Source organism: Protopterus annectens, chromosome 16.part0, assembly GCF_019279795.1.
Source record: "Protopterus annectens isolate FY-2018-M chromosome 16.part0, PAN1.0, whole genome shotgun sequence".
NCBI lineage: Eukaryota > Metazoa > Chordata > Ceratodontiformes > Protopteridae > Protopterus > Protopterus annectens.
This window is the reverse complement of record NC_056750.1, coordinates 472,466,405-472,488,647: the sequence shown is the minus strand read 5'-3', so window position 1 is coordinate 472,488,647 and position 22,243 is coordinate 472,466,405. Positions and strand designations below refer to the sequence as shown.

At 41.0% G+C, this 22,243-nt stretch overlaps 1 protein-coding gene across 1 annotated transcript in view; it reads right to left on the bottom strand.

Moving 5' to 3' along the window:
- Positions 1-22,243, bottom strand: part of LOC122790910 (carboxyl-terminal PDZ ligand of neuronal nitric oxide synthase protein-like) — a gene marked incomplete in the record, with an annotated part of 1,500,930 nt that overhangs the window by 675,813 nt on the left and 802,874 nt on the right. The window contains 1 exon segment of the mRNA XM_044058594.1: positions 6,280-6,372. Coding sequence (XP_043914529.1) covers positions 6,280-6,372 — 93 coding nt within the window.

The window sequence follows — 22,243 nt, the reverse complement described above, 5'->3', positions numbered from 1 at the left end:
AATGAGGCCCTGCAGAACTGCAGTGGCGAAGCCTGCCCTGGACTTAGAATAAAGAGGCAAGTGATAATGTTTGGTGAAGGTGTGTACAGAACTCCAAGTTGCAGCTTCTAAAATTTCCTTGGTAGGAACCCCCCTGAGAAAGGCTGTAGAGGTAGCTGTTGCCCTAGTAGAGTGGGATCTAATGGTAGGAGGAACTGGTTTCCCATGATGGGTATAGCAGAATCGTATGCAATGGCCTATCCATTTAGAAATGGTTTGCTTGGATATGGCCCTCCCTTGTGGAGCTGTAGCATAGGAAACAAACAGCTGGTCAGTTTTTCTGAAAGCCTTAGTTTTATCCAAGTAGTAACGAAGCTGCCTGTGAATGTCCAAGGAGTGCAGGAGTCTTTCACCTTTTTTCTGTGGATTGGGGAAGAAAGTGGGCAGGTGGATGGTTTGATTTAAAGCTACACTGGAAACCACCTTAAGCATGAAGGAAGGATTAGTTCGTAGAGAAACTCTGTCTTGATGAAAAATGAGGAAAGGTTCCACTGCCATAAGTGCCTGTAATTCTGAGACTCTCCTTGCAGAAGTTATTGCCAGGAGCAGGGCAGTCTTCCAAGATAGGAACTGAAGGTCTGCAGAAAAAGCTGGTTCAAAAGGAGAAAGCGTTAGTTTTTCCAGAACAAAGTTGAGCTCCCATGTTGGTGGAGGAGCTCTTCTAGGTGGTCTAATGTTTTTTGCCCCTCTGAGGAACTGCCTTAGGAGAGGATTTGAAAATAAAGGTGGATTTGTGTCGTAGTGAACTGAAATAGCTGATGCATGGATCTTAATTGAGGAGAAGGAAAGTCCTTTATGCAACATCTCAGCTAAATACTGCAGAATGTGAGGCATATGAGGCTGAGTTGTGTCTTGGCCTTTAGCTTGGTTCCAAGCAGAAAACCTTTTCCATTTGTCCGAGTAAGCCTTCCTGGTGCTTGGCCTCCTGGCTTCTAGAATAACATCCAGTACTGCTTGTGAAAGAGGTGCAGGTTGGATACTTAATTGATTTGCCATGCAGCCAGGTTTAAGGTTTTGATCTGGCTGTGTAGAATCTGCTTGTTCTGCTGCGTGAGCAAATGAGGTATTTGAGGCAATATCCATGGTGAGCTTTGAGCCATATTCTTCAGTAGAGGGTACCAGTGCTGGCGTGGCCAGTCTGGGGCTATGAGAATCATTCGAGGTTTCTCCTTTTTGACCTTCAAAAGTACCTTTGTGAGAAGAGATAATGGAGGAAAGGCATATGCTGTCAGGTTTTTCCAACTGAAGGAGAGGGTGTCCACTTTCCAAGCTTGATGGTGGGATGTCCTTGTACAAAATTTTGTCAGCTGGTAGTTTTGAGGACTGGCAAACGGATCTATATTTGGTAGGCCCCATCTTTGAGTTATCATTGCAAATATTTGTGGGTCTAGCTTCCACTCGTGGGGATCTTTGATGTTTCTGCTTAGGTCGCCTGCCAATGTGTTTTTCTGTCCTGGCAGGAATTGAGCTTGTAACTGTACTTGGTAGGCCAGAGCTGTGTTCCATAAGATTATTGCTTGCCTGCATAGAGGGTAGGAATGTGTGCCTGGAATGTGTGCCTCCTTGTTTGTTTATGTACCACATTGCTGTGGTGCTGTCCGTCTTTATTGCAAGCTGTCCTGGCTGTAGAAGATCCTTGAAGGCTGTCAGAGCTTTATGTACAGCTAGCATCTCTTTTTGGTTTATGTGCAGTTTTCTTTGTTCTGCAGTCCATAGGCCTTGAATGCATTGTCCTGCCATGTGTGCCCCCCAGGCATAGTCTGAAGCATCTGTTGTGATAGTTTGCCTGGGTGTGGGCAAGGTGAAAGGCTGACCCTTGTTGAGGTGACATGCCTGTGCCCACCATAGAAATTCCTGTTGAAGGCAGGGGATGAGAGATATCACTGTGTCCAAGCTGTGACTGTGTTGAGACCATACGCTTTTTAGGTACCACTGTAATTTCCTCATATGCAGCTTTGCAAATGGTATTATCAGAATGCAAGATGCCATGAAGCCCAAATCCAGCAGAATTTTTCTTGCAGTTAATTTGGTCTTTGTTGCCATTGTCTTGAAGTATTGAGTCAGTTGTAATTGCTTGTCTGGTGTAAGATAAGCCTTCTGGGCCGTTGTGTCCAAGCTGGCACCCAGGAATGCCATTTTTTGTGAGGGTACTAGTTTTGACTTCTTTTCGTTTACTGTGTACCCCATACAATTTAGTAGATGCTTCACAAAGGCCAGATGTTGTAGGAAAATGTCTTTTCTTTCTGCTTGGATGAGGCAGTCATCCAGGTATGGATATATTTGAATTCCTCTTTGTCTGCAGTATGCAATTACTGGTGCCAGGCATTTTGTGAATACTCTGGATGCAGTAGATAAGCCAAAGGGCAGTGCAGAGAATTGAAAGTGGGTTGAACCTACAATGAAAAGGAGGTATCTTCTGCAACTTTGTCTGATAGGGACATGCAGGTATGCCTCCTTGAGGTCCAACGTTACCAGCCATGCTTCCTTGCTCAACATGGGAAGTAGCTGCTGTAGTGTCAGCATCTTGAATTTGGGAACTTGTAAGTACGTGTTTAGGATTGAAAGGTCCAGAATTGGTCTCCAAGCATTTTCTTTTCTGGGTACTAGGAAGAGTCTTGAGTAAAATCCTTGGCCTTGCTCTTGAGTTGGTACACTTTGAATGGCTCGCATGGCTATGAGAGCTGTAATTTGTTTTTGAGCCTCTGCCCTTTGATTTTGTGGCAGGTTTGGCATTCCTCTTTTTATTGGCAAGGTGTGAAAGTGGAATCTGTATCCTCGTAAAATTATGTCTAGGACCCATTTGTCCTTTGTGACCATATGCCGGTTGTCTGCAAATAGTGCTAGTTTTCCCCCCAGGGGGGCTGACAAAAGAGCTTTGTTTGGCCAGCTGAGGTTCAAGTCATTGAGTTTGCCTTCTGGTGGATTGAGACCTGTCTTCTCCTCCCTTTTGGGTTGGAGTGCCCCAATGGCGAGGTTTATACTGAGCTTGTGGTTGTCCTCTCTGCCCCTTGGGTGCCTGTATTTACCCCCCTGAGGCCTGTCGGAGGCTGGAAAGGACCAATTTTTTGTTGGCCAGTTTCTGCTTAAGCGAGGGGGTTGTACTTGTAGGAAATCTTTGACTGTCTGCATTGATTTTGCCTTATCTTCCATTTTCTTTAAAACTTCTTCTGCTTTAACACCAAAAAGAACATCCTGCTGTAAGGGAGCATCTAGTAGTTTTGCTTTAACATGATCAAGCAGACTTTGTTCCTTTAACCAGGAATGCCTACATATAACTGATCCAATGATGGCTGCTCTGCAGGAGGCCTCTAAAGAGTCAAACCCACATTGTAAGGTATGTTTGCCCACCTGCTCGGTGGCGTGCAACAAATCCTGTACTTCTTTCAATTCAGATTGTTGAGGGAGGGTGGTTATCTTTTGTTTTAACTGAGAGATCAGAAATTGCTGATACTTAAGCATATGAAATTTACAGTTTAGTGCTCTCATGGCTAAAGTGGCTGAGGTATAAACCTTTTTCCCCCATCTGTCTAGTGCTCTTGAATCCCTTTCAGAAGGTACTGGATTTTTAGCCATGGAAGCCTTAGCCCCCTTGGGACCCTGGGGGATAGTCTCTGGGTCAGCTATTGGGCTTTTGTAAAGGAATTTGTGGGAATCGGGTACTCTGTAGTATCTGTCAGGCTTAGCCGGGGCAGGAAGTAGAGAGTCAGGGTTGAAACTGAATTCTAAATAGACATCATCCACAATGTCCAAAACAGGAGGAATGGCTAGGGGTCTGTGTTGGGGGAGTAAAAGAAACTCTCTGAGCCTTTTCTTGGAATCAGAGTAATCCTGACCTTCCCAGTGAAAATGTTCCCTCATAGTGTGTAAAGTTTCCCCAAAAGAGTAATCTTCTGGAGGGGAAGCTGAGGGAATAGAGTCCTCAGCATCAAAATCTTCATAAGGAGAGAAGGAATCGTCTTGGTCCTCAGAGGAATCTGAAGAAATAGACAGTTGTTCAGAGGAAGCAGAATCTTCCTTTTGCCTAGGCCTTTTGTCAGGAGGAGGCTGAGAACCCCTGATAAGAGAAATCAAATCTTCAGCCATCTTGAGCATCTGTTTCTTAGGCATAGGGCCTTGAACAGGAAACTGAAGTGAAGCCTTTTTCGATTTAGGAGGAGTCTTCGATTTGGAAAACGTTTTGACTGTAAGAGTCGTCTGTCTGAAAACGCCTTCAGAAACTGATGGCATTTCAGAAGCACCAACATCCTTGGAAGGTAAATTGTCGGAAGGGCCTGAAGTAAAAGGCTGCATCGGCCTAGTACATTCCATCAAAATATATGTGGCGGCCTCGGGTTCCAGAACTGCGGTAGTCAGAGGCTGCATCGGAGCCTCACTGATATCCGGAGAGCCGGAGACCGGATCAACCGAGGCCTCGGAATCAGGCTTAGGCCTGGGCTGTCGGTCCTTGTCCCTGCGTTTTTTGTGCATGCCGGTAGTCGGTAGCTCCGACGGCATGGTGTAATTAAATTTTCTACCAAAAAAGTGTCGTGCAAAATCAAATCGTCTTTTAATAGTACGTTTATTAAATCTAGCACAAAAACGACAAGAAGTGACGTCGTGATCAGGGCCTAGGCAAGGTATGCAATAAGAATGAAAATCCTTATCAGGTATTTGCTTCCCACAAGAAATACAATTGTTAACGTTTTCTGACATCGGTCTGAGACAAGAAAAGTTTCCCCAACGGGGTACTTAGCTTTATAGAAGACTTTGGTCTGAAATTCGAAAATCTCAGGAGTCAGCCGACCGGCACTTGCGAACGGCTTCTGCATCAGGCACCGCGCGGCAAGAAAAACTGAAGAAAATGGCATCAGTTGCAATATATATACCCCTGGCACACTGACGGCAGGGATGAGGCGACAGCAACTGACGTCAGACCAAGACTTTGGAAATTCGGCCGACTGTGGGACCGCCTGATGACAGGATAACCCATGTGTAATGACTGCAGCAGGGTAACATGATGAACATCACAATATTCCTTCTACTGCCACACCAACCAGGTGACCAGATGCACAACCCCCCACTTCCACTTGTTCCAGACATTCACCTTTCATTCCTGTGCTCTGCCCCCAATCTTCCTTGAACATGTTTAAGAAAACAAACATAGCAAACCGTTGCTGCAGTTTATACCCTAGCTGCACAACAGGGTGCTACAGTGCTTGTATTTCAGTTTACAAAATAAAAAAAGTATTCTTTTTAAACTATAGCAAACTGCTTACTACAAATGTAGTAAACAGTTGCTACAGTTTTTACCCTGTCTGGAGTGCTACACTGCTCAGGTTTTATTAAAATGTTAAACTGTAGCAAGCAGTTGGTATAGTTTAGACCACACACAGAGCACTACAGTGCTCAGGATTGACTGCAAATGCAATACTGGCTTTTAAAAGCTGGTATTGCATAAAAGAAAGATCAGAATTGGTTGATCGCACCCCCCAACACTCTGGCTTCAGGGCAGGTGCCCTTCTCACCACATCGTAGCTACTCTACTGCATTAGACCACGGACTTGCTGACATTTTTCTTAGAAGGGTATCATTTGAAGCCCTGGGAGAAGGTAAAGTTCTGGAAGTTGTGCTGGCCACAAACTACATGCATGCAGGACATCTGAAGTGGGAAGAATGCAACAGTGATTATTATTATGAACATTGAGATGGCTCAGGTCTACATTACTTCTGTGGAAAAAGAAGCATAATTAATCCACTAAGACTCTTGCATTAACCAATAAGTAATTTTTGCAAAGAGCTTCTGTCTTACCACATGTAGATGTGTGTGCATGCATATGGTGACACAAAAGCATGCTTGAGTAAGCTAGTCATAATATTCATCTTCACATGAACAACTACAATGCAATGAAGTGAATGATCATCTAGAAAGCTGCTTTTTTTACAAACAAAACGTGACATGTTCACAAAAGAGAATTTTAACTGAAGCCCGTGTATGAATTAAACACAAAGATGTCCCATATTAGCAGGATGGTTTGCTTGCAAAATAGAGATACACACACAGATTAGCCATAGATATATAGATTTACACAGGCTATTAAGACAAGGAAGGTAAATGAGAATTACTTTTTGTTAAATACAGAGCTACTAGTGAGGTTACTAAGTACTAGGGTGATAATTTAAAAGTTGCTATGATTGTCCATGATGTACACAACACAAACTGCCTGTGGTTCTTAAGAAGCCATTCTTTAAATCATTTCTTACCTTTTGTTTCTTCCTGAGTATTACTTTCACGCCATCTACAGACACCAGTATATTTACTTTCTTTTTCTTGATGTTCTTAGCCTTAAATTCATACTGAAGAGTTAAAAACAAGAAAAGTTTAGCGTTCTTGCACTAATTTCAGTATCCTTACTATATTACACATATACATGCAAGATGTTCAAAATTCAAAGCCATAACAACTCATTAATGCATTAGATGTTTGTTACTAAAATAAGACAACCAAAGCAAAAAAAATAGTCTTATCTTTTGAAGACAGGCAAGGAACATATTTGAGCCATCAGCACTAATTTCCCGTTTGCTTTTCCAATTACATCAGTCAGACATCTGATTAAATCGCTGGTGTGGGAAAGGGCACAGATTACCACACACATGGAAAAATGTCACTAACTGCAGATGGAAGGGGCACTATAAATCACCACTTAAATCTGCTGCTGTTATTAATACAGATAAACAAACAATGGGATAAATACTTCACATTGTTTTACTTTAGTATACTTGACATACAGAGATTTAGTGCTAAAAGTTTATTATGAGCCGAATGAAAAAAGTGTTGAACATTGCAGTTTTGTGTCGTACACTTCCAGCAGTAAGGCGGCGAAGTACAAACACACGGAACGGAAAGAATAATAATGACACAGCAAAGTGCAATTATCAGCTTTTACATCTTAACAACAAATATGTGACAATCATTATGGTAAGGAAGGGGAGCTTGTACATACCCCCAGGGGGTACAGCTCACAGAAAAAAAAAAACACTGACATCACTGTAAGAACCACCTAAATAATCATAATGGCAGAATCACAAACTGGTATACTACAAGAATGTCTAGTCAAACATTAAAAACAATTATTCTTAGAACTTCACTGCACTATTTCAATATTAAACCAATAATCTAACAGACCAAAATAAAACAATGTTGCTTTTTGTCCTTAGGTCAGCTGACACAATCTTAGTCATCTCAAATTTTTGTGATTCAGTCGTTAGCAGCATCTTTGTACAAATTTACAATACAGTGTCCAGTTATTTATAACTTTGCTTGCTAATCTATTAAGTGTGAGTGTATATTTCATCAATCTCCTGATCTGGTGTCTATTATGATATTAATCTGATTATAAAGTAAGCATCACTCATGTATGTAATGTACACAATATGCTTATACTGTGCAAGGGTTTCATCAGCTGATGCACTATTATCTGGGTCTGCACTGTAAAAAGGCTGTGACTCAAACAGATTTATCCATTCAAAATATAAACATCAATCTATATCTAGTACTTTTTTACACTGAACAAGATATTGGCACCTAAACGTTGACAAGGAACTGCACATGCTCCGAGGATTAGTCTCAGGGCACCGTAAATAAAAAGCAAGCATTTTTGCAGGACATCAATCCATACTGCACTCCCTGTTAATTGTATATACTGACTTAGAGACTGCATATTCCCCAGGGAAAGGGTATATTTCCCTACCTGGGGACTGTTGAGCCCAGACATCTGACGACCCTCCATTTTTGTTAACCAAAGAGTTTTGGCCAAACGGATGCAGTCTTTTGAGCATTTTGCTCAGAAGTACTAAACCCTTCTGTGTGTGTGTGTGTGTGTGTGTGTGTGTGTGTGTGTGTGTGTGTGTGTGTGTGTGTGTGTGTGTGTATATATGTGTGTGTGTATATATATCTATATCTATATATATATCTATATCTATCTATCTATATCTATATCTATATATATCTATCTATATCTATATCTATATATATCTATCTATATATATATATATATATATATATATATATATCTATCTATATATATATATATCTATATATATATATATATATATATATATATATATATATATATATATATATATATATATATATATATATATATATGGATTCACTTTAGCTCGAAATACTGAAATATCAAAATTCAGTATTTCGAGCCCATAAAGTGGAATCCTAAAAACAACGAAACCTCAGAAGCGCGAAATTCAAAACCTCGCACACTGGGGATTTTGAATTAGCGTTTCCGGTGTTTCGCTGTGGTTGTGAATTCGGGTAAGTGTGTATTTGTTAAGGGTTTTGGGTGGGGGCTGTGGTGTGTGTTAGTGTGTTTTGTTGCTGTGATGTGTGTGTGTGAGGAGAATGTAGCTTGTGTGGTGGTGTGTGTGTGTTTGTATGTGGTGTGATCTCGGAGTTAGAAAATTTAAGTGGGGGGGTGTAGAGAGCTTGTGTTTGTGTGTGGGGAGGAATGTGTGTGTGTGTGTGTGTGTGTGTGTGTGTGTGTGTGTAGTAGAAGCGCTAATTCAAAATCTCCGGTGTGCGAGATTTTGAATTTCGTGCTTCTGAGTTTTCGTTGTTTTTAAGGTTTCGACTTTATAGCCTCGAAATACTGAATTTCGATATTTCAGTTTTGAGGATATAAAGTGAATCTATATATATATTAATATATTACACACACATACACAAATACATACATGAAAAACAAACACACACACAACCGATTTCCCCTTCATTTAAACTCAGATGTAGCATTAAGCACATACAGTTATTCCAAGTTCACTGACAAGTACTCTATGTAGAATCTGTACAGTTTCAGCATCGTTATAAATTGTCCAAGAGATGGAGGTTTGAAAAATGTAAATACTATACATACTCCACAGTTATGTTCTTCTGATAATTCCCTTGTGTTTACCCTACCAAATATCATAGATTTTAAGCACTACGTTATTGTGCAGCTGGGTGGGGTGGGGGGTTACACTTACCTGTATTATAGAACAGATAACTGCAGGCAAGACAGTATTCAAGTCATGCCTGCAGGATACAGCTAGTGAAGGAACCATGAAACTTTATATTTTAATACTGATTATTCTGTGAAGTTTATTACAGCCACTACATTTAATAAAAATGTTATTTTTTTTAATCACATGGTCACTTTTGTTCTTCAATACTCTCCTAGGAAAAATAATGTACTGTAAAAATGCAATATGATAGTAGAAATAAAGTGCACAAAGTTCTGAGGAAGTAAAAATGTCATGATATTTAAATACGATTACATTTCTTGATAAGGTGAGAAACAATGCAAGTCTTTCATAGGTATCTTACATTAAAATGCTTATGTGAGTACATCTGAATTAAAATATACGTTCATTAGTGAAACAAAACAAATGGCACAAGAATGACAGTGTAAAGGGAAACAATTCTGCACATTAAATGTTCAAAAAATATTTACCAAAGTACTTACAAACAAAAAACACAGCAAAGTAATCACATGGTTCCATATAAAGTATCCATATAAGCAGTGGCGTTTGGTGACTTCAAATCAAAGGGTGGGCTGCAGGAGACAGCTGAATGGGTGTGACCAATGGAAATGGGTATGGCCAATGAGAAAGGGGAGGGGCTATGTTCAAAACTTTAATTAAATACGCTGCCCTGGGTGCCAACCCGTCATTATGAGAGTCCAATCAAGACAAAAAAAAAAAGTGTAGAAGAATAAAAATATTTTAAATGCATTGGCTGCATGACAGCTTAATTAATATCTAGATGGAAACAAAAAGGTTGTGAGGCATGAAAAAATAAATTACTTTTTAAGTATATTACTGGACATCAAGTATAAGAAAAACAAGCAGCACTCAACTCCAACCACTTCTCCTTGCACTGCAGTTCTAATTATAATTTATATTCAGCTTTATTAAAGTACCAAGTAACATGCTGAAAGTAGAAATGTTTCTTATCCAAAAAAGACCTGCTGCCTGACAACTATCTGATCATGTTTTCCCCATGAAACAAGTAAAGTAAAAAATGAAAAGCAAACAAGAAACAAGCTCAAGATACATTGCTTAAAGGATTACTGTACAGGTTATGGACCACACATGATTGGCATTCTGTTTAGTTTACGGATAAAGCCCTCAGAGATGATTGGTAGTCTCCAACAAGTGTAATGAGCTTCTTAAAATAATGTAATCCTGTCCTTTATTACAAATACTGTCATATGCATTTCAATAACCAAGGCTTATACATTATCTAGTTAAGTATTCTCTGCATGGCAACAACATAAAGGCTTTCAATGTTGGCAATTTAACAGTGTGCTTATTAAAGCTTACTTGCATCTTACGATCTCAGACAAGCTTACCTTATGGTCATTAAAGCATTGCTACTTAAACACAGCAACAGGCACTTTCTGAGTAATAAGCATAAATCAACAGTACAAAAATGACAGAAACCAGACCATTCTGCAAAATCAAGGACAGATGAAAAGCCACTGTAGTACTTGTGTCTATCTTGGATGGGGGGATACTCTGCACATTTACACTGCATAACTGCTCCTTGCCTTGCTTGGACACATCCAGAGTCACTACATGGGGGAGTGGGGTGCAACCGTATGTCACAATTTGAAATGTCTCTGGCTGACTGTGATGGCCCTGACACATTTGTCATACCTCTCAACTTCAGAGCAAGAAATCTGGACAAAGCCATACATAGAAGTAGGACAAAGGCCCAAACATAAGGACAATTTTTAAATATTGCTCTTATAAACTTAGAAAGATAATAGAACAATAGGTCTTGCATTAGTATGAATTTTCTGAAGGGTATGAAATCTGAAACTCAAATGTCTGTCATTATTTTCTAACTTCAGTCTTTAATGATTTGCCACTAATTTGCCAAAAAAAAAACACAATTTTATGAAAAATGGACCAAAAATGTGATGCAAAAATATAAAACAGCCACACAATACAGCTGGGAACCTGTCAAAGAAGGGACACTTTTTTTTTAATATTAGTACTACTAATTTGAGCAGCTGACAAAATAAAAGAATCTACATGCATTTCTGAAATAAAAGTAATCCATCAATTTCTTAATTGTAAACCCTCCATGTTTTCTTCCAAAATTGCTATTTTGCGGAAGGATTATTAGGGGAGCAACATTTTGAGCCAAAATCAGGGACAGTTGAGAGGTTTGGCTATGCCCAATTCTGTAAAGCAATTTATTTGCATGCACCTCTCAACCTGTTAATGCAATAAATCTGGACAAGGCCAAATATATTGGCGGAACATATAAACAGTACTAAAAATTGCTCTTATATAAACTTAGACAGTCGATAGAACAACAGGTCTTACTTTAGCATGCATTTTTCTGAAGGTTATGAAGTCAAACTCAGTGTGTCATTATTTAGTGACTTAATTCCTAAATGATTTGCCAGAAAACCACAAATTTTATGAGGAACAAACCAAAAATAAGAAGCAAAAATCTATTCATTTTGTGAAAATCTGGACAGTTGGGAGGTATAGTTCAGCTGGGGCTGTCTTTCAGTTTGCTGCCCTTCCCTCTCACAAAATCATGGTCGAATGGAGCCCTCCCTCCTGCAGCCATTCCAATGATCCATTACTTGGCTATTTCACTCCATTTACCAGAAACACTAATGTGCATACTACTTTACTTCTGTGATGATTTGCACTTCATTTGAAAGTTTTATTTTGCATTTTACAGCACAAACACCAAGACATCTGCTAAACAAAGCAATGCAGTCTCACAATGAAAACAGACTTAGCATTAAAATTTCTCTGTCCTTGAAACTCACATTCATTGAAACAGCATTGAAACCCACATTCAAAGAAAATACATTTTGCCAGCGGTAGATAAAGATTAACTTTGGGCTGTTTTCAAATCATAGGCCCCTTGCACATGAAACATACATGTGCTCTTTGATACACATTCCTGAATGTACTGAATTATATTCCTTGTACATTACAGTGCAGTTGTTAGACGGCGTTTTAAATTTGTTTTGAACATTTTTTCCAGTAAACAATGAAACAAAACACATGCACCAATAATGACAAAACTGCCCAATTCAGAACATTTTTCCAGCAAACAATGAAACAAAATGCAAGCACCAATAATGACAAAACTGCCGAGTTCAGAACATTTCCATCATAAAAGTCTACTCAAACTTCTACAGTCCAACATTATCAGTAAATATGCACAATCTCTGAAGTAAAAGTCATCTAAATAATTCCACATTAAAGAAATCTGTAACTAATGAAGAGGTTGCTGCTAGCAAACACCTTTATATTTCATGGTTTCATCGAGAAATAGTGTCTGTTGCCCCTGAGGAATAAATTGCCTATATTACATTAAAAAATGATAAACTAGTAATATTGCAATAGGAAATGGATGGCAAACTGATAACAGGCTCATATAGTTAGTATCTTCACCAAAGAGGACATTCTCAGTATGGCAGCATCCACCCCTTGTGGCAGTAGAACCCACAGCCTTCTGCATCAAAAGCAAGTACACAACCTGTTGTGCTATTAACAATGCAAGCAGACTCAGCATAAGAAGCATGAAACTTCTCTTTCCCTGCAGCTCTCAGCTCCTTGTAAAATCTACCCAATACTCAACTGCATCTCAACTTTGCAGCACAAGAAATCTGGAAAAAGCCAAAATTTATTGGGGGGGGGGGTCAAAAGCCCAAAAACCAGGGACACATTAAACATTGCTTGTATAACCTTGGAAAGTTGCTAGAATAAAATGCTGTGTTACCACCATACATCTTACTGCCAAGGTCCCTGTGCAAAACAGTCAGAGCAACATACCACTACACCAAATCAGCAGCTTTGTGAAAGAGAGGAAGACTGAAACTTAAATGGCTATCATTTAGTGAATTCAGTTCTCACCATAGCGGTCAACCTCTTAGCACAAAACACCTGGACAAACCCAGTAATGAGGGAATAAAGCCCTCAAACATATTCAGTGAATTCAGTTCTTGCCATAGCCGTCAACCTTAGCACAAAAATCCTGGACAAAGCCAATAATGGGGGAATACAGTCCCAAAAATAGGGACAAATTTCAAATACTCATCTTATAAACTTAGAAAATTGCTAGAATAAAAGGTTTTATGTTACTATGTATTTTCTGAAGAATATGAAGTCTGAAATTCAAATGCCTGTCAATTTTACTTCTGACGAACAAAAACAATTTTCAGCAGAGGCCCAGGGAGAAATACTGCAGACACATGTCTTTGTAAAATGGCAGGACACCAGAGCAAACCCACACAAACACAGGGAGGAGATGAAGACACCACACAGAAGGCACCCCAACCAACAATCAAACCAGAAAACCTATAGCTGTGAGGCAACAATGCTACCACTGCACCATCAAATATGTAAGGAATTAAACATTCAGAAACCTGAAGTCTGAAATTCAAATGCCTGTCAATTTTATTTTACATTTGTTAACCAGGACAGTCTGACTTGGAACAAAAAAAAATTTTTCAGCAGAGGTCCAAGAAGAAATAATGCAGAGTGCAGACACATGTCTTTGTAACATGGGAGGACACAAAAGCAAATCCACACAAACACAGGGAGAAGATGCAGACCCCACACAAAAGGCACCCAAGCCAAGAATCAAACTTGAGAACCTGTAGCTGTGAGGCAACAATGCTACCACTGGACCATCAAATAACTAAGCATTTAAACATTTAGAAACCACAGATATTATGAGGAACAGAACAGATATAGGAGGCAAAAATCTGCAAATTTTTTACAAATGGTGGTGGGTAAGGAATTCAAGCCCTTAACACCTGCAGACAAGCCTGAGGTATTCCCTACCACACCACCATGAGTTTGCTCTAGCCACCAGTATATAGTAGCTGGGGCATTTCACACACACACACACACACACACACACACACACACCTTACCTATGAGCCTATTCCTTCCCTCGCCATTAGTCCATTCCCAACAGTCCAGATAACTACCTTCCTTGCCGCCAATAGCCTAGATAACTGCTTCACCTTCCTTGCTGCCGATATCCAAACAGTTCCTTTGCCGCAATTGGTCCATCTCAAACAGCCAAGCAACCCTATTCCTTGTGATTGGTCCAACCTGCTGCAGTCCAGAGTGCTTCCATTCAGTGACATCACCACCACACAGATTGCTGGGCATCTTGGGGGCGAGATGCCTTTCCCCCTATCTAGACTGCTGAGAAAGCAGCCCGAATGTGTTCCCATCTATTTTAGACCTTGCGAGCATGCGCAGACTTCTGGGAATTTATGTTGTTTGTTTTTGTGTTTCTCAGTTTTATTTTCATTTGTATTTTAGGTGGGAGGGCTGCAGTCCTATAGCACGAGCCGCCTCTGCATACAAGTAATACCCATACTGAGCAGTATGTCTAGCTTTTTAATTCAAAACATGCATAATTGCAGTGTAGTTCATGAAAAGGGATTCTATTGCTCGGCTCAAAGAAGTTAATTGACATGCAGTGCAAATGTATCAGATGTTACACCTGGTATAGCAAACAGTTGAATGAACACTTCAGCTTTAGAGGCATCATTCTCCTATGTACTTTCAGAAAAGATCACATACAAATGAGCTCAAAAGTTATGCATCTCTTTCAGGATCACAGAGTACATAAGCATGGAAGTGCATGCCACAGTATGCATCTCTGCCTTCTGCATTATCATTAGGTTGCTTCCCCTGACATCTAGCCATTTTCCTACTTCTCATAAACAGTGCCTTTTTATATAGTTTATTGGTCGACCATAGCCTATACAACATTGGATCCCCAGCACTGCATAAACACAAACAATCTTTCTGTAATAACTCCTTATTAACAATTTTGTTTCAAATTTAAAGGATCATTTCTTTACTTTAAATTCAGAATACTGCTTTGCACTTGAGCTGAACTACTGCAAATTTGTAAAGATATGTGATCAGTAAAATGGGAACACATGAGGTAGTAGGCAAGTAGAAATTAAGACAGTCCTTCAGTGCATCTAAAATGTTACCTTTCCAGACATTTAAGGGTGGAATGCAATGTGTATTTCATACGTTAATCCAGTTTTTCACATTCCTCCTTATGTGTGGTATTTGCAATACTGCTGTGCAGTACAGGGTTTGTCACATTCTACATGGAATGGCATAGTAAGGGAGTACACACTGCAATAGTTTTATGGGTTTTGTGGATGTGTTGGGTTCTGACGGTTGAAAGCATAATGCTGGATACATCTTTTGTTTAAAACTGACCCAAATGTTTTGCAACTGAATGTTAACAGTGGTAAATAAACTACTTTACCTCTAAAAAAACAAAATATACTCCCCTTTGATTGTCTAAACAGTTCAAAACATAGCAATACTGCAAAAAATACGCACATAAAAACGTGTGTATATATGTAATTTTACAATGAACTAAACACTTAGGTTTTAAATCATGTTAGCTAATACAGTATTTAGTCATTGTGAAATGCAGCAATTTATTTTGACTGCACAAAAAGTTTTGATATTGTTACTCAGTTTATATATTTACAATGCTAAGATGTTTCACAGCACTTCAAATAATTAGCTTATATTTTAACTTTAAATACATGATGGTGAATTTAGAATGCCTGATACTGTCAGCTGCAGCAGAAAACTGCACCTTTTGGTTTTAGACCAAAGACAAACCCCAGAATTTACTAATCTTCCGTGTAAGACTAGGTTAGTCTTACACGGAAGCGCCAGTCTAAGAGTATGACGGCAGCGCGCCATGCATATTAATGAGTACGCGCTGCCTCAACTCTAAAGCTTACATGGAGTGTGGACGAGTGTAGGGGGAGTGTCGGAATGTCATGGTATTATGGGTCCTTGCTTTGATCCTAACAAAAGCTGTGTATTCTGTTGCTAGGCAGAACAAGTGCCATTGCATATAGTGCGATTAAGTCCCTTGGTTTTAACTAGGGTGTGTCATTGGAAGCTAAAGCACTACATCTATGATTATTGATCGATACCGATGTTGAATGCAAATCCTGTGTGTACTGTAGTACTACTTGAAGCTCTGGGCCTGTACAGCAAAGTATGGTGCATGTCCACATTGCTTGCATTCACTGTTTTGTGTGGTCTCTGTATTCATCACAGATTACATTTCTGAAGATTAAGGTTGTGTAAGTACTGACACACAGTACTGTATATTACACACAAAGCTTAACTGGGTTGTCATACCTTTGTGCCCTGTAATTATGTCTGATGTATGTGTGGGTATGTCTGTAACATGTCCTTTGACATGTGTGGTAAAACATATAACTGCGTATCTAGCAACATTCATAGTGTACTACAGCAGTATGCGACCTATATTCCCAATTGTGCACATATTTTGGCCACGGGTTTGTCATTAACAAGTTGTGTGGTATAATAGTGATACATTTACTTAACCTTACACTGATTGTGATAGATGATATATTTCTTTACACATTAGCTTGATGTATATCTGCTGTGGCTAGGTGGTGCATTGTGTTGCATACAGTGTGCCAGGTACTCTTGTATAGTCTTATATAGTGATTTTATTTTGTTGCTGTGCAGAACATGGTTAATTAAATAGAGAGTGAGCAAGGCACTTTCAAGCAGTTGTGGGGTGAGCAGTGATAAGTGGCAGTTACAGTGTTTCACTCTCTGTTAGCTTATACGTTGCTATATATGGCAGTTCAGTGATATCTGTACTGCATAATGTTAAATGTGCCATATAACTTGCTCAGACATACTTTTGTATTTATGTCTTCCAGGGATCATGGCCCATCGCAGGAACCCCAGTTACAGTAGTGCTGAAGATGATATCATTACTAGCAGTATGATTCAGCACTACCGTCTCATGTTCTCACGAACCAGCAAGAGCATACTGCAATGTGCCAAGATGTTGTCTGCAGGGTCAATGAGGCAGGCCTGCATAACCGGACATATGAGCAGATACACCACCACTACAGCGATCTTCTCAGACATGTCTGTCAGTGTGCTGCTGATGTGCATACACAATAGCTTGCAACAGGAGGTGGTGTTAATATCCACCCCCCCACCAGAGTGGAGGAGCCACTCCTGAGCCTGGTGGCACCTGCCCAACAACAACAGCAGCAGACAGACACCGCGATGGAGGTTGGAGCCACCCAGCAAGCACACATGGAGCATGCATGTAACATGGCATATCCGTAGACTACTGTTATCTGCATTGGTAGATCATGCATATGTGAGATGTGGAGTGTGTTGTTCAAAGATGTGGAGCCTGTTGTTGTGCAATACTGATCATTTGGAACATAATCTGTAGCCCTGTGAATGTAAACTGTTGTTGTACTGTAAGATTGCAAACACACAGTAGCAATGCTACAGTTGTGGCCACTGACAAACTGTTTCATCTCTATGTAGGTCCCTCTTGGTGACATCAAGGCAGCGGACAGATGCTGGTGAGTGTGTTCTACATTTACTATTGTAAATAAAAAGTGCATGTCATAGTTAAGGTGTAGGCCATGTACACATGTAACACACCTACCCATAATGCATGCTGTGCAAGTTTGGTGTATGAGCACGCACATCTCACTAATGTGATTAACTGGCTCAAACACATGCAATACCCACACCATCACAAACAAATGTGGCTAGACTGTAGTGACCACTGGATAGGCACAGCTGATACTCAACATGCACAACATACACATCTATGTCATACACAGAGCATTTTAGCATGCTACACATAAAGGATTCCCAAACCTTCTGTAAAGACGCACTCCAGTATCCAAAATCTCATCCACACATTACAAATAATATACCGGAGGGGTAGAGGCCTATCCTGGGGCATTTAAACACTCTACAACACACTACACATTCATGTCAGGGAATGCTCCTTATTTGCCTCCTTACAAACTCGCGTAACAACTGGTTGTGAAATGGTGAATTTAGCCAATGTAGTACAGTTCTGGCACAGCAAGATTAGTGCTGGTTTGTGAAACATTTGTAGCCTTGAGTGACCACCTGATGCTTCATGATGGCCTATGGTACTATACCCCATCCAGTTATTGTAACCACAGTACTACACAGAGCTGTCATTGCTATACACCATAACGATACATGTGTGCACACATATGAACCTCTAAACAGTATGCATACCAATCACCATTTGCACAACTGACACATATATGTCTTGTGATGCTATTGAGTGGCTACGTCATACGAGACATATTGGGTATGTGTAGTGTTTAAATATGCAGTTGTGTTTTAGCATGCCATGTCATAGATGAGACTGGCATGTCCACAATATGATCTACACTCACCATAAGTACCGTACATTGGGTATGTGGCAGAATGGTATTCTATCAATTATCCATGAACCACTGATGATGTTGTGTGAATACTCATCATGCATGTGCTAAAAATGTGTCCACAATTATTTGCTAAAGACACAGAAGCTGTAATCAACATTGGATACCAATCTGACACACAGATACACATCCAGTAATGGTATGTACACCTGTGAGTTATGGTGCACAGTACATTACAGGGTTATGAATACCTGCACAGCAATGTTGTGTCCATGTATGCATTGTGTTCCAGGGGGAGGGCCATCACCTAATAAAACACATGCATCAAAGCCATGTATACTGTTAGTAACAATGACAGACTACACTTGTACTGCATACTGTTGAGCAACATATGTCCTGCATGCTGACATGTGTGATATGACTGTTTTGCTTGTGATACTGTACCCCACCATCACCTGCTATTGTGTATGTTCTGTGATTGCTGGTGTTGTGCGTGTCTGCTTTAGGGAGGAGTGTATGTTTGTGTGTGTGCATGTGCGCATGTGGTCTGAAGTCATGTTCAGGTCTTAAAGTGAGTTTCCTGTTTTCCTCTCTCAGGTGCCGAGGTGGGGCTGGTTCAGTACAGCAGGAAACCTGATGTCACTGAGACAGACAGTGATGATGTGGATAGGTGTGTTGAGGCACAGGCAGGTTGGTCAGGGTCTGTTGTTGGGCCACCAATTGACAGTACACAAGTCCCCACCTCATCCATGTACACAGTCATACTGCCTGTACATCCATCATCACCATTGCCCTTAGCCGAGGGACAGTGTATGGTTGGCACTGGCCAGGACAGTGTGGTACCTATGGTAAATGTATCGGGACACAGCAGCCATAGCCAGATGTCTGGAATGGTACCACATAGGCAGATGCCCAGGAGTTCTCGTCAGAGCACTGCTGGTCATCATGCCCCTGGCAGATGTGCCACAACTCTTTCTACCACACGCATATTCCAGGCTGTCATGGAGGCACAGACACGAATGGAGCGGTACACCAGACAGGGGCTAAGGGCACAGAGGGCTCATTACACCTCTGTAAATGACAGTATCCGTGACCTAGCAGGTGCCATATGTAACTACACTGAGGTCATTAATAGACATTGGGGTGAGACATTGGATGTCCTCCACAATGTCATGTCCATGTGTCAGGACAGTGCGGGATGGTTGAGATGTTGATGTGGATGTATGCCAGCAACATCAGCAGCTGGAGGTCACTGTGGACATCCAGCAGGTCACAGCCGCTCCCGTAGTGCCAGTACCAGCAATGTTGGGGGGGGGGTTGTCCATAGACCATCCTAGCAGACCACATGCACGTGGCTCTGGCAAGTCCCAGCAGGGACCTGGATCCAGTGGACATATGTCAACCTCTTTGGATAGTACCCAATCTGGATTAGTACCTGATACTGTCTGTAGCACCCCTGCCAGGCACAGGTTCCGTATCCGTGGCCAGAGACGGTGATCTGTAAAGCCTGCCAGGTACAGTCTGTAGCGGTCTCACAAATCCCCGTATATGGCAGCCACATGGTGGAACTGTGTGCATGCAGACACACACACATAAACCAGAAACCTAGGGCAAACACATACCTGCACACATTACATCAACATTGGCCCATAACAGTACTCATGGCCCTCACACACGCACGTCAATTGTATAGCTCATTGTAGGCCTCTGGCAAACCAACAACACACCCTGTGCATATGATGAAACCTGTGCCACCTCCTGTCATCTGTAACATTGATGCAGGAACAGGCTAACATGGTGCTGATGCACAGAGTGACTTTAATAAAGTATAGCAATGGTCGGATGTGTAGCATGTTGTCAGCAGTAAAGTGCAATGATATCCTTGAAGGTGTAGCTGAGCAGGCATGATGCATTAAAGCTGTAATTAGCAGTGTTGTATTGTTTTCACCAGTGTTTATTCCAATTGTGTTTTGTTTGCCCGTGTGCCACTTGGCTGATGTGTGTAGTTGTGTCAGCATGCGTTACACAGTGGGCAGTAAGTGTGGGGTGTGTGCAACACAGGTTTGCAGGTGTCCATTTGTGAACATGGCGGAGGTGCACTGTCTGCATGTACATGCATATTGGACACATGGGCAGGGTGACATGCCCTGTATTGGCCAGTGTTAACACTCCATAGTTTCTATTGATGGCCAGTATGCATTGTACTACACACATTTTGGAACTTGAGTATGCATGTGTGTGTATGACGCAGGTTGACACTGTGCTGTGGGTGATGCTGTTGTTGCTATCTGTCATTGGTTTGCATTACTAAAGTTAACACTGTCCCAGCTGCATAATCCTTTAGTAATGCACACTGTTCACCTACAGGGTTGCATGGACCGTGCTATCACAAACACAAGAAATTCTCACTTGTACAGTAAAAGTGCATTAGTCTCATAGACCCCTGTCATAAACTAAATATATAATAGAAGGTGTGAAGTTGTACCAAAAAAGAGTTGCATACCAAGAAGGGATGACTGGTCAGTAACATTGGGAAAATACAATCCCATGTTGGTGATGACCAGGTCCAATATGTTGTTCCCTCTTGTGGGAGTGGTGACCAGTTGTTCCATTGCATTAGAGTTTATAAATTCAAGGAACCGTTGGGCGAGGGTGTTTGGGCTTGAGTAGTTTTCGCAGTCAATGTTTGGGTAGTTGAACCTCGACTAAAGAAACTCCAGCTCTACTCAGTTGCTTACCACCTACTCAGAGGCGATCTATGCCTGACGTACAAAGCCACGTCAAACCCAGAATTAATGGGCATGCTCCACCTCAAAAAATCCAAGTCCCTTAGAGCTACACACTCCAGGGTCCTAAACCTCAGCACAAAAATAAATAGGACATGCTGGAGGGACAGTTTAATTTCCCAAAGGCTCCCCTCACTCTGGAATAGAATCCCAATTCATGTTAGACATAACCCCTCGCTGACGCTCTTCAAGCGAAATTTGGACACATGGATGGGAAATCGCAAATTAACCCCTGGGATCTCTCCTGTGTCCCTGCTAGACAGAGGCACAGTAGACTAATCTTAAAAGGGTACCTTCTGTGACCTACTTTACAGAGGCACAGTAGGCTAATCTAATAGGGAGGCAGAAGCCATATACACTCTGGCTAGGCTTATAAATGCCCTAGGGCAGATAGCCTAGTATCTACCTATGAACTTATGAACCTCAATAAATGTACAAGGCAAACTTCAAAATACAAAATATCAAGGATTCCAAAGACAACACTAAAACTTTCTTTAGTGTTGTGTATAATCTACAGGGAAAATCTCAGATTGGGTCACAGTTAATGTAAATGGTCACAAAGTACACTTATCTGACTGACATTACCAATTTCTTGTCAGACAGTTTGAATGTGGATTTCACCACCCTGTTGTTACACAAGGGCCACATTTCCAGACCTGAAGAATGTAAAACCTGATGATTCAGACACTCTAGTTAAAACATCTCTTTACCAAAGTCCAAACCACAGTAGCAATGGTACTGGACAGTGTCCCTGGCTGTGTCCTACACAAGCTGACATATGAAGTCACCACTCACCTAAACACTCTGTCCAGATGCAGCCTCTATACAGGTTACATACTTGTGGAATGACGCACGTTAATGGTGTTCACAGTCCACAAGGGTTGAGCTACAATGTCTTCTTCTTCTCCTTTCGGATTCTCCCATTAGGGGTCGCCACAGTAGATCATATGTTTCCATTTCTTCCTGCCCTCTGCATCTTGCGCTGTCACACCATCCACCTGCATGTCCTCTCTCACCACAGTCATAAACCTCATCTTAGGCATTCCTCTTTTCCTGTTACCTGGTGGCTTCATCCTTAGCATCTATTTCACAATATACTCTGCATCCCTCCTCAGC